This window comes from Aptenodytes patagonicus, chromosome 7 (genome assembly GCF_965638725.1).
Source record: "Aptenodytes patagonicus chromosome 7, bAptPat1.pri.cur, whole genome shotgun sequence".
Taxonomy (NCBI): domain Eukaryota; kingdom Metazoa; phylum Chordata; class Aves; order Sphenisciformes; family Spheniscidae; genus Aptenodytes; species Aptenodytes patagonicus.
The window spans coordinates 1,650,298-1,662,310 of NC_134955.1; the positions used below are offsets into that span (position 1 = coordinate 1,650,298).

General features: G+C 56.5%; 1 protein-coding gene across 7 annotated transcripts in view; it reads right to left on the minus strand.

Moving 5' to 3' along the window:
• Window positions 1-12,013, minus strand: part of MYRF (myelin regulatory factor) — a 66,972-nt gene that overhangs the window by 10,024 nt on the left and 44,935 nt on the right. For 5 of the 7 annotated variants that reach the window (XM_076343665.1, XM_076343661.1, XM_076343663.1 and 2 more), the window contains 12 exons: window positions 8,525-8,720; window positions 8,162-8,238; window positions 7,753-7,863; window positions 7,317-7,407; window positions 5,516-5,716; window positions 4,733-4,841; window positions 4,019-4,128; window positions 2,346-2,506; window positions 1,745-1,817; window positions 1,362-1,450; window positions 1,093-1,161; window positions 300-380 (listed from right to left, as the gene is read on the minus strand). In XM_076343665.1, coding sequence (XP_076199780.1) covers window positions 300-380; window positions 1,093-1,161; window positions 1,362-1,450; window positions 1,745-1,817; window positions 2,346-2,506; window positions 4,019-4,128; window positions 4,733-4,841; window positions 5,516-5,716; window positions 7,317-7,407; window positions 7,753-7,863; window positions 8,162-8,238; window positions 8,525-8,720 — 1,368 coding nt within the window. The remainder of the gene's footprint in view (window positions 1-299; window positions 381-1,092; window positions 1,162-1,361; window positions 1,451-1,744; window positions 1,818-2,345; window positions 2,507-4,018; window positions 4,129-4,732; window positions 4,842-5,515; window positions 5,717-7,316; window positions 7,408-7,752; window positions 7,864-8,161; window positions 8,239-8,524; window positions 8,721-12,013) is intronic. The other 2 variants (XM_076343664.1, XM_076343662.1) reach the window with 1 other exon arrangement.

Below are 12,013 nucleotides of genomic sequence, written 5' to 3' on the forward strand. Positions count from 1 at the left end.
TTACATACTCCCTCCGCTCTTTTAAACTGTCTGCTCCTGCCCTACCTGTCGTATGTAATTTCTTTATTTAACCTTTGATCAATTGGTTCTTCAATCTCCTAATCCTAATTTCCCCTTCCTGACGGGGTCCATATTCCTTCCTCCCGGAGTCCCACTTGCTGAAGTATATTCATTTCCCTTTCTTTGCTTTCAATTTTGCTTAAGATTCTTGGTCTTCTGCGGTGCAGATGGAAGAAAGAAAAGGAACTGAGAGAAGGGATGCAGCAATTAAATAACAGTATAATGAAACAGTAACATACCGTGGACATAGAGCGACCGGGACCCCAGGACCCCTGTGCCGAAAGAGGGCCAGGAGACAGGCAGTGGGCACAGCAAAAGAGCTACAGGACAGTGAAGGGAGACGGGAAGAAAAGGCAGGTTGGTAGAAGATGAGGAGGACGGGGGCGATGAGAGGATATGGAAGATAATGGAAATGGAAGATAATGGAAATGAAAAGACAAGAATGGGAAAATTAAAGACAAAGTGGAAAGAAAATGGGTAGGATGAGAGATGTAACCAGAACAGGAGGGAGAGAAATAGGACAGGGAGAAGAGAGAGAGAAAAAGAGACTCATTATCTGGTAACGCGAGCTCCCAAAGGAGTGAAGTGTGCCAAAACTGAATGCCCGGCGCAGGCTGCCCATGAGCAGGCTTGCCAGGCTGGGGCCGTTCCCTCAATGCTCTCTCCGCACTAAGGACACTGTTTGCAGAAGAAAACTCTTGCCTAGTACAGACTGGTCCAGCCCCGCTGCAATCAGTGGGACGATGCTGTTTTAGTCCAGCTGAAGAGACATCCAAAGAACATTCAGGCTGGCCACGAGTGGCTATGTGAGCAGCCAAACAACAGGGTATTTTCTTTTTCTTCTCCTTCTCTGTTCCTCACTTCTTCCTCAAGATAATTTAACTGACATCAGACTTGGATGTGCGGACGTGTTTGGTTGGCTTTACAGCTTGACTCACTGGAACCGTGGTCAATAACCCCGTAGCGACTGCTTTTTGTGCTTCAGACTCCCCCGGTCACCACATCCCTCCCACAGAGCCCAGAAGTACCTACCCGTCGATATCCACAAGGTCCTCTTCACTGCGCAAGCTCAGCACGTAGAGCGTGGACATGGACACCACACTGGAAAGAAAGAGAGAGGTACAGGCTGAGGACGGGCATGGGGCAATGTCACGGTACTGATCTGCTTCCAAGGGATTTCAGCCCATGAAAGAAGCCGTAGGTCCGCAGCCCCTCGCTGCACGCCCCACGGATGGCGCGGGCCAAACCGATGAGCTGGCGAGAGACAGCGGAGAAGCGGCAGCCCGGGTGTGCGGTCTCACCTGAATGCCATGATGATGACCAGGGCAATGATGGTGCCCTGCAGGAAGCGCTGGCTGATGCAGGCCTGTTCGGGGACAACTGACGGCGACTGCAAGAGAAAAACCCCAAGATCAGCTCAGGACTCCTTACTGCTCCGGTCCTCGCTCAGATCCCACCCAGCCCATCCCAAGCTCCCCTGCAAGCCCTGAACCCCCTCAGCACAGAAGCCACATAACGTCTTCATTAGGCACGGACAAAAAGGAAGGAGAGATCATGGAAACGGGAGCAGACAGGGTCTCTCCCTCTGCAGCATGCGTAAGAAAACACACAAGGACCATGCAGACAACCTTTCTTAGGCCACCTTCCCCTGCACAGCGTCGCTCCTTTGGGAGCGGGCCCTTACCTTGCTGGCTACTTTGTGGGGTCTCTTTTTGTGGGGCACGCTTCCCGCACGGCTGAACTGGCTTCCAGTTTGGCTGCAAGGAGAAAAGAGGAATGGAGCCGAGCTGTGCAGGGACAGCACTCGGAGCGATTCCCAGGAAAAAATGTGATTCTCTGGTAGGGGAGAAATCTCTGTGTGGCAGGACAGTCACAAACCCTTGTCACTTCATCTGCTCGGGGGGTAGGTGCAGTGCTGGCCCGTTGCCCAGAGCGCCTGAATTCTGCCCCCAAACCTGCATAAGCTGGCCGGGGTCAGTATGACGATTTTGGAAGCATGAGAAACTCTTTGCCCTGAGAAAGCCACTCATGTCCTCCAGGGAAACACGGAGGCAATTTCATACTGGGGTTTTTTGGGCTGGTCTGAAAGCAGGAGATTGGCACGTGTATGCCAGACCTGTCTCACCAATCTCAGCTCCTTGAATCTACCCCAGGCCAAATGACAACTGCCAACACCCCACCGCTCCTTCCCATCTCCCCTTTCCTAAACCGAGCTGTCACTCAGGGCTGCCTGGGCTCAAAATGAGACATCCCTTCTGGCTCCCGTGCCCTCAGCACGCCCGTACCTGAATGCCCCAGAGCTCACGGTTGACTTCATACTGTCCAGCCGCTTGAGCTTGGCCAGCTTGTGACTCCACCTCTCCAGCTCATCGATGCGGGTCTCCAGGTTGTCCGTCAGTTTGCACAGCTCCTTCACGGCTCCCACGTTCTCCATGAAGATGCGCTCCTGCCAGGGAACAGGTCAGCAGTCTGAGTGGCCTGGCACGTGGAGGCAGTCCTGCTCCCATGGATCTGGCCGCCCTGACTGCTCTCCCATGCCCTGCCCCAGAGGAAAGACTACACAACACCCAGCTCTGGGGGTAGGGAATCATCCAACACGGCACATCTAGATCTCTACAGCCCCTGGATGCAAGAACAAGAGATATCCTCTTCAAACCCAACCAAAACAGTAAATGTTGGCGCAGGATCCCTGAGGTCTCCTGCTGGTGCTAATCCAGAGAGTCCTCCTCAGTCACAGAGGACAGACACAAAGTCCCCATCTTCATCAGGAGCCCTTGGTCAAATCACATGAGCAATGCTCCCCATCTACCCCGTCTCCGCCCCTCCCCAGCCCTCTGTCTCTTGCTCTACAGTGCAAGCTGCTGGAGTTATTCTGCAGCGCTATCCAACAGACACTTGATCCAGACCAATGGAGAGCCCAAATCCAGAAGCCTCTGGAGAGCCACCTTCCTCCTGCAGCCCCTCTGGTAAAGGCAGGGCGTTCCACCACAAGCATCTCCCTCCAGCACAACTGCAGCCACATCCCACGTACTGCTGCCGGCAGCGTGCTATCACCCCTGCCCCTTATCCACCCTCGGGCTCTGCCACTCCACTTCCCCATACAGAGCTCCCTGAGGCAAAACATCTCACTGGTGTGCCGGTCCAGCACCACGCTCAGAGGATCTTGGACACCACGGATAATTTGTAGCAGCAGGTAGATGCCTCTTTGGAGAGCTCAGCTAGAGCAGACCACGCAGTTTGCTGTGACAGGCTGTTCTGCAGCGCGCACCAGCTCCTGTTGGAGGGCTGATGCTGAGCTGCGGCCCGTGGAGCAGGGCTGTACACAGAAACAAAGGGCAGCAATGGCCCGGCCACGTGCAGATGGGACAGAAAAGGTCACGCTCACAGCTACTCCTAGCTGGCGATGTATCTACAGGGATCTAGGCTTCCACAAAGGAGAAACAAGGCACTAAGGTCAGTCCTGGCCATTCCTACTCTGGACAGAGTGACGCAGGAGAGAGCTGGCAGCTTTGGGAGGCTGTCCCCTCGGTGTGTGCTATGGGAGGCTGCCCCCTCGATGCCCAGAGCGGCGAACAGGCTGCCACAGGTTACGGAGAGGTCAGGCAGCCAGGTGCTCCGAGTTATCTTGACATAACCACCTTATCTTATCTAGAAAGGAGAGATTATGACTAAGAGCCTCCCTACAGGAGGCTGCCAACAAGGAGCCCGTCCTGAGGGAGATGCTGCCAACTTTCACCAGCATCACAGGCTAGTTCCTCCCTGCTGATGTCTGCCGTCCACCCAGGGCTGCTCCTGACATCTGAAAGACCAGCCAGGTCTGAAACTCTCATGAGTGGTGTTGGCCTAGAAGCATTTCCCAGGCATCGCAGTTTCCCTCTTCCATTTCCAGCTCCACAACTCCCTTGAGCCAGGTTCAACAGCCTCCCCAGCCTCCCTGCCCCTCCCGGCTGCCACCAACCTTGTTCACCACCAGGAAGTTCTCAAGGGTCTTCCCATTGGAAAAGACCAGGTCCCCGGTGTCCTTCACAGCTTCAGGGAGGATCTCCTTTACCTCCTGAGCAATGACGCCTGCGTGGAAACAGCACAGTGGGTCAAGGGGGTCTGGACAGGGCTCCTCCTGCCACAGCTCTTTCTCTGGCCCATGCGGAAAGGAACCCTGTTCACTGGGGATGACACAAGGGCTGTCCTCCCCTCACCCCAGCCTGTACAGGGCCAGGCAGAGCTCGTTGGAGGCCCCGTGGCCTGGGCAGCCCACACAGGCTCAGCCACAGAAGAGCAGAGGCTGTTCAGACAAGGCTGGTTCCCAGATTACGTGGACAGGGGTATTTGCATCACCCCGCTGTAGTGTGTAGCTGTACCCCTGAAGGGAGGTGGGTACTTGGGGAAGCCTTATCACAAAAGCCCTATAAGCCACCTGTGGGAAGTGCCATCTTCTCTCCCGCTCACCCACGAGGGAATTTCATTAGATGCCTAAACTTCAGGTGGTGAGAAGCCCCCTCTCTCCTACCCCACGCCTGGGGGGCTGCCCCAGGGCAGAGCTGGGTACAGCCGCCAGGGAAGGCAGGGCAGTGCCGCTTGACACCACGGACAAAACGCCGCTGTAGGTTGCAGAACGCAAGGTCCAGTGCTGGAGATGCCAGCAGGTCACCGCGGTGTGACGCAGGGCCCGTACCCGTCTCAGAGGTGTTGTCAATGCCCACCGTGGCTGCAAACTCGGGCTTGTAGTTGTAGTGTACTAGCCGCATACGGGAGATCCTCTTCAGCTGCTCTGTGGTGTCCACCTGGGACGAAACAGACACATGCAACTCCTAAGTGGGGTGTTGCTTCTTAAGTTCCCATGACTGACTCCAAGCAGCAAAACCCACTATGGCTCACGGTAATACCTTTGTGAGACAGCCCTTCACGAGACAGCCCTGAACCCTGCTCAGACCAGCTATTAGGACAAACAGCATTTGCACTGGGGTTAATCTCCAGTTCTTGTCACTGGACAAGTTCCTTGGGTAGCGAAGCCAGGAGGAGACTGAGTCCCGTTGCACAACCAGGCGCAGGGCAGAGGCAGTTCTCATAAATACGAGACATGATTGTACCCAGCTTTTCTGGACAGGCACATCCAGCTGAGACAACTTCAGAGCAGAGCTGAGCCTCTCACCCACGCTCTGGCAAGCCCCAGTGTGCTATCTGATGTTTCCAGGTTTGTAACTTCTGCATTTGCTAGTTCTGGCTAACAGCGGAAGAGTCAATGTTCCCTAAGAAATGCTGGACAGGCTGTGCTTGGGACAGCCAGGGACAGCCAGACTTCTAAGGCACTTCCCATCTGGTCAGGAGCTCAGGCTGCCCATAAGGACTATGTCAAAATCAGCAGCTGAAACAGGCTCACAAGGACACTCACACTTTCTGCGGTGCCTCCTCAGACCCCTGACCACCGCAAACTTAGCCTGGTTTGCCTGGCTCTCACCTCCTGGATGTCCTCCTTCACTCGGACGTCTGAAGGGTGCATCAGCGAACCCATGACCTTCACGTTGCCATGGACCACGAGGGCTTCATCGGGGCGGTCTGTGTTGATGCCAACCCGGCCGTGGTGAAAAACGGTATCAGGGAGCTGTGCCCGCTGCCAGAGCACATCGCTGTCACTCTCAAACTGGCCGGGGTTAGAGGCCTGTGGAGAGACAGGAAAGTGGGGACTGAAAAGCAGCAGTAGCAAAACCAGGGAGAGAAATGCTGCAGGGCTGCTGGGCAGAGGCACTCTGAGATGTGGACAGAGCGAGGCTGCCAGGAGAGCCCCACAGACCCATCCCTCTATGCACGTTGCAGAAGGACTGCATAGCAGGAGAGGCCATGGGCAACAGATGGACGTCAGAGAGCCCCAGGCTGCTCTGGTGGCCTGGACAGTGCCAGGCACCCTACTGCAGCAGCGTGGGTGGGAAACAGCTGCGAAACAAAGCTTGGCGTAAGCAGAAGGACCCTGATGGCACAGCAGTGTCCTTACTCCACAGAAGGGAAACGGGGAGAGGGAAGATCTCAGCTGAAACTGGAGCATATTCATCCAGGTACCCTGAGAAGTGGGAAGGGGCTTTTGGGATGAACAGTCCAGGTCACGAGATCCTGGCACGGGTGCCTTCTCCAGCCCACAGCACATTGAATTACAGCCCTAGGAAGACCTCGAGGCTGAGCTGTGGCAGCCCCAGCCTCGCAGGAGGGACGGCAGGGAGTTGGATAGACAGGCAGGGCAGAGCCAGCAGGGGACAAGCAAGGCCATGGAGGTGCGAGACAGAGCTTTGGAGCAGCACAAGGCAAAGTGGCAGGGGCAGGGATCCACTGCCAGCCCTGGGAACGGGTCCCAGCCTGCCCTTACAGCAGAGGCAGCTTTGGCATTCATCTGCTGGCCCTGTCTAAGCCTCTCTCTGCAGGAACCAAGGCTACGCCTGTTCTGCTCCTCTCCCTAAAGGAATATCCTCGCTTTCCTGAGCTGCCTGTTATCACGGCTACCAGAGCTGTTCCAACAACCCCAACCAGAATCACGCAGGACAGCAGGAGACCAAGTGACGTGGCTGTTGCTCCCGGGTCCCAAATCCTGGGGTTCTGCCCTGCTGCCGTGGTTCTGTGTCCCACTCGCAGGTTGAGACGGGGCAGTCCAGGCTGCCTGCAATTCCCTGCAGTTCTGCGCTGGGCACACTGGAGGCCGCATAATTCATTGTGGACTTACTTGTCTGCAGACTCTGAGGTCCCTCTGTTTGTGTTCTACACCCTGCCTCCATGTCCCACAGCTGAGTGCTCTAGCAGGGCCCCGGGAGACTCTGGGGATGGTGCCTATCTCTTCCTGCTCCTCTGCATTCCCATTTGAGCGCTGCCACCTCAGCACGTGCAAAAGGTGCCGCCCTGGGAAGGTACCCAGTCTTCCTGCACCTGTAGGCCTTGTCCCTGGTGGAGAGTCCCAACGACACTGTTCCCCCACTCCCAACAGCTCTACCCCAGACACTGGTCCAGCCTTGGGAGAATGGGATGCCTTCCCTGTCTTGCAACAGGTTCTTGCATGCTTTGAGGCTGCTCTGACTAAGCAGTTCGTGGAAAGGCTGGAGCCAGAACCCAGGTACGGACAGGTATAGCTACAGGCAAGGCAGTGACGGTTTGGAGAAGGTAGGCAAAGGCTGGGTGGAGAAAGCACTGAAAAGCCAGAGGAAGGTAGGAGGATCACCCAGGACATCCAGCAAAGGGCTGTGGGGCACCCATCGAGGCTAAAGGAGGAGAGAGGGACTTACTCTGACGATGATGCGCTCAGAGATGTGGGCTGCCAGCGTGTAGTTCTGGTTCTGCGCGTGTGCCTGCAAGGCTACCACGAGCATGAAATACCTGCCAAGAGGGGAGAGAGGTCAGGGTGCCATCCCGCACTGGGAACTGCCGAGTCTGCTTCCCCTCTGGAGGCCGAGGCACCAAGCTGTCACGGGGGGCTCGGCACGTCCCCTCTCCTTGTGCTGTGGAGCACAGGCACTGTCCCCAACCCCTCACAGAGTCGGGGAGACACTTCTTGTGGCCACAGCAGACACCTCCTTTCCTCCACACAGACAAGGACGGGCAATTCAGGACCTGTCCCCCGTGTCCCCCTCCCTCCAGCCACACTCCCCAACCCGGGGACTGGCACATCCACAGGCCTTGAGTGCTTAGAACGGCTTGGAGAAGGCATCTGTGGCTCCTCACCTCTGGTCTGGGTTGGGTTTGCCTTTCTTCCGCATGTTGTTGGCTGTGGTCTCGCTGAAGTGCAGCCGCCCCACGGTGACCTTGGTGACCTGCTCTGGAGGCAGGTTGACCCTGAGGAAAGGAAAACAGAGGAGCGAGTGAGGACACCGCTGGAGAGGAGGTTCTCTGGGGAATGGCCGTCTCCTGGCCTGCTCCACCAAGGCAGGTCTACGAACTGGGCACAGAGCAGAGTGGGGAATGTAAAGAGAGGAAAACTTTGCTGTGGGAAACAGAGGAGAAAACTGGAAAGTGGGATACCCACAGTACCATCCCGAGGCCTCCGACTCAGCCCCTTTCCCCACCCTCTCCTGCTATTGCTTATTCCCTGGTAGCAATTCCCCCACAGGAACATATCCTGGGCAATACTCACGTGACAGGGTTGAAGGGCCGTTTGCTGCGGTCAGACTGTGACTGCTCTATGTTGATCGACTGGTTCAAGGCCTCTAGCTGGAGAGAAAGATTTGGGCATGTGACAAAGAGCGGAAAGCTGAGACCTTCCCCTTCCCACCTCCTTCTCCCCAGCCTCTGCACAGGCCATCTGTCTGCTCAGCCCTCCTGTGGAGTCCATCTTAGGACTCGCATTTCAAGATCTGCCTTGTTCTGGCCTTCAGCACTTTCCTACACGCTCCCCTACAACTTAGCACACGAAGACGTGGTGTTGCCTGATCCCAGCCATCTGCCAAGCACCCCTTCTCCCTGCTGGATTCACTACTGGCCCTTAGCTCCCGCTTGCCTTCACTCCGTGCAGCTTCAGGTAGAAGCACTCTAAGGGTTTCAGGCCCTCGGGGGTCTTCACATACTTGGGATCTCCAAGCATGCCGATGTAGACCGTGACCTGGAAGTGATTCTTCTTTTGGCACACAAAGGCGTCGTCACCCACTGAGAAGTTGAACCCCTTGTCAGCATCTACGCGGTACGTGAGCATCGGGCTGTGGAAAAGGCAGCAGGCGTTAGACCAGAGCCCCGTGCACACCACGAGAGGTTCACGAGAGGTTTGTGGGGGGAAGGACGAGCCACAAACCCAGAAGCAGTGGTTCAACATTGGAACAGGCTGCCCAGGGAAGTGGTGGAGTCCCCATCCCTGGAAGTATTTAAAAGACGTGTAGATGAGGCGCTCAGGGACATGGTTTAGTGGGCATGGGGGTGTTGGGTTGACAGTTGGACTCGATGACCTTAGAGGTCTTTTCCAACCTTAATGATTCTATGATTCTAAGCAGAGGCAACGAGGGGGTCCGTAGGGCATGGTACACGGCCACATCCCGGGGTGCGGATGCACACGAACCACCCCACCGGGGGGTGGGAAGGGCTGGGGGGACAGCTCACCTCCATGTCCCACCACACATGAATAGCGACTGCGTCGTGAACAGTCCCACCTCACCGCAGGCTGTGAAGGCCACCTCTACTCACACATACAGCTAACAAAATAATCCTGAGGCACAGCAGGCGCATGGGAGGGGAAGGAGGGTTGTGTTGGGGCAAAAGAGACAGCCTCTGATGCTGTCCCTCCTGCCTTGCACTGACGCTGCTCTCGGGCGCTCACAGGGCTGATCGGCACAGGCAGGCACTGCCTGACATGAACCCAACACCTTGCCTAAGCCCACGCAGCAACCCCTCCTGCTGCGCAGGGATGAGAGTTCAGAGAAGGTCCGTACCTCCCTTGAAGCTGCAAGCTTTGCTTTAGGCGGGTCTTCAGCTGGAAAGGAATATGGTTCCTGTGGCTAGGATTTGATGAGGGGCAACCACCCCTCTATATGCTACGCTGCAGTACTAATACTATAAACATAGTATAACATGAGCCACAACAGGCTAGCACCTCCTTTTTGAGTGCTGCTCCTAAAAAGTGCAGCTGCTTAGCCCTGGCTCAACACGCACTGGAGGTACCAAGCTCCACAGCCTGCTCAAAGCCTGGAGCAGACCCCTTAATGCTGCTCGCTGGAAGAAGCAGCTCAGGCTGACCTGGGGGGGGTGGGGGGGGGGTGTCTCACACCTCCGCTCGCTTCACCCGTCGCATTCCCGACGTCGCCTGCGCTGGCCCTGCTACCAGGCGGTACCGCCTGCGTGCCGGATTCCTGCCGAAATCACAACCACCTGCTCCGGCTGCTGCGAAAAGCTTCCAGCTCCCAGCGGGCACGTCCAGAGGAGGAGGAGGAGGGGGCCGTGGCTGCCCGATGAACACACACCAGCTGGGGAGGTTTAATCTACATCTCCTTAATGGGCTGGTTACCATGGGAACGAGGGAAATATGTGGCCTTTGCAGCAAGTCCCCTTTCTCTCACCATCCAAAAACCCAGACCTGGGCTGGTGGGCCCCTGGGGCGCTGCCCACCCTACGCAGCGGGGAAGGAGACGCCTCTCATCCCGCCTCCCCATCGAGCAGTTCCAGCACAACACCAAAATCCTATTGGTTTTAATTAAAGAACTATGGATGAGGTAAAGGGGAGCTCAGCCTAGCCTTTGACATCAGGCTTAAAAATTATGGAGCACTCTTCCACAAAAGCAAACCACTTCTGACTTCCACCTCCAGCTCTTAATACAGCCAGACAGATGGACGGATACTGCCTAGAGCAATGGGAGGGGAGGTGGACAGACTGACAGCAACGGACTGTTGGTCACCCTTGCTCCCTGGTGTCCCTGGGCTGGCCACCTCCTTTCTTCTGGGAAGAAAGCCATTCTCCCCCACACACACACTTGAAGGGTTAACGTGGACGAAACCTGTGGGTATTTCCAGGCAGCCATGAATAATGCCGGGATGACCGTGAGCAACTACTACTCATTTCTTGCACCCGAGGGACCTGGGGCTGCCGCCGTGCCCTGAACACAAACCAGACAGTGGGAGCAGAGCACTACCTTAGCCCAGAAGCACGAGAGGAATTCCCCTCCGCTCTCACCCTCCTCCCAGCCTCAGTCCCGAATTCTCCGTCTGACTCTTCTTCATGGCGAGCTGTGGCTTGGGCTGGCCCGAGCACCCTCTGCGCTCACGCCAGGGGTGCCGGAGCCCTTCCTGATTGCTTTCACCAAGACCCCCTCTCTGTCTCCGTCTGCCCAAGACCCCCGAGCATTCACCACTTGCCCCACTGGTTTTTAATAGAGAAAGCAGAGGAGAGGGAGGGACTGACTGAACTTCCAAACCATGGATGCTTCCAAAACACGCTCTGGTTAACATCACTCAAACTGATGGCTGCTAAACACATGTCGAGAGAGGAGAGACAGTCAGTCTCTCCTTCCTCTGTCTTCTAGAAATGCCTGGTCCCTCCAGAGTCCCCTTCTCAGAGGCTCCTTTTCTCTGAGTTTTCCCGATGGCTGTGGCTGGTGCATCCCCCAAAGCAGGATCCCCGCGCTGGGGTAGATCGGAGGCAAGCAGCTGCTTTCCAGGTATCAGAGAGGCCATGGATGTCCCCAGCCCTCTGCCTTCAGCCCGTCACCTCTGGCTGAGCCAAGAAGCTGCTCTCAGATCGCCCCCCCGCCGCAGGCAGCGTGCAGGGCGGGGTATCCCCTGGATCTCCTATTCCAGTGCTTTCGTACTCTCACATTGTAAATCCCACCTGGAAGCAGCAAACCCACTCCCCTACTGCCACACGGTGCGGGGACGTCACCGCCTGAGGCACCGTGAGGACCGCGGTGACACTTATGAAAAAACATCCTCCCCTTCGTCTTAACCCACAGAGACCTTCGGGGTCACCAGCACCCTGCCCCGGACCCCGTCCTCGGGCAGCAGGCTGGCAGCACGCCCCTCCCGAGACGTGCTCTCTGGACGGGCGGCTGCTGTGAACGGGGCGGTAGGAGAAGGAAGGGCAGGCGAGCCCGATGCAGAAGCGGTTCCTGGGATTAGGGATGACACAAGGCGCTGACAAGTCAACGGCCCGGGGGCAGCCAAAGCCATGCTGGCTTTTCCCGGGGAGAGTGCAGGGGTCAGAGGGCGAAGTGTCAGGAATAAAAGGTCTGGGGTCAAATGGATTATTTTAGCCAAAACGCCCCCACTGACAAAAGCAGATTAAGGCAGGACTTAGAAGGCCAGGATCAGAGGAGCGGAGGTTTCTCCCAATCCGAGTGAGGGTGAGAGGTTACAAACTCCCCACAGCCACGTCTAGCATCCACGCTTAGAGGAGCAGGGAGCCCCCTCGCCCTACATGTTAAAGTGCAAAGCAAAGGGAAAGGTACTGCAAGGAGAAATGTGTCTGATAATAAGGGAACTGTTGGGGATCTGTGGCCGAGAGCAGGATTGT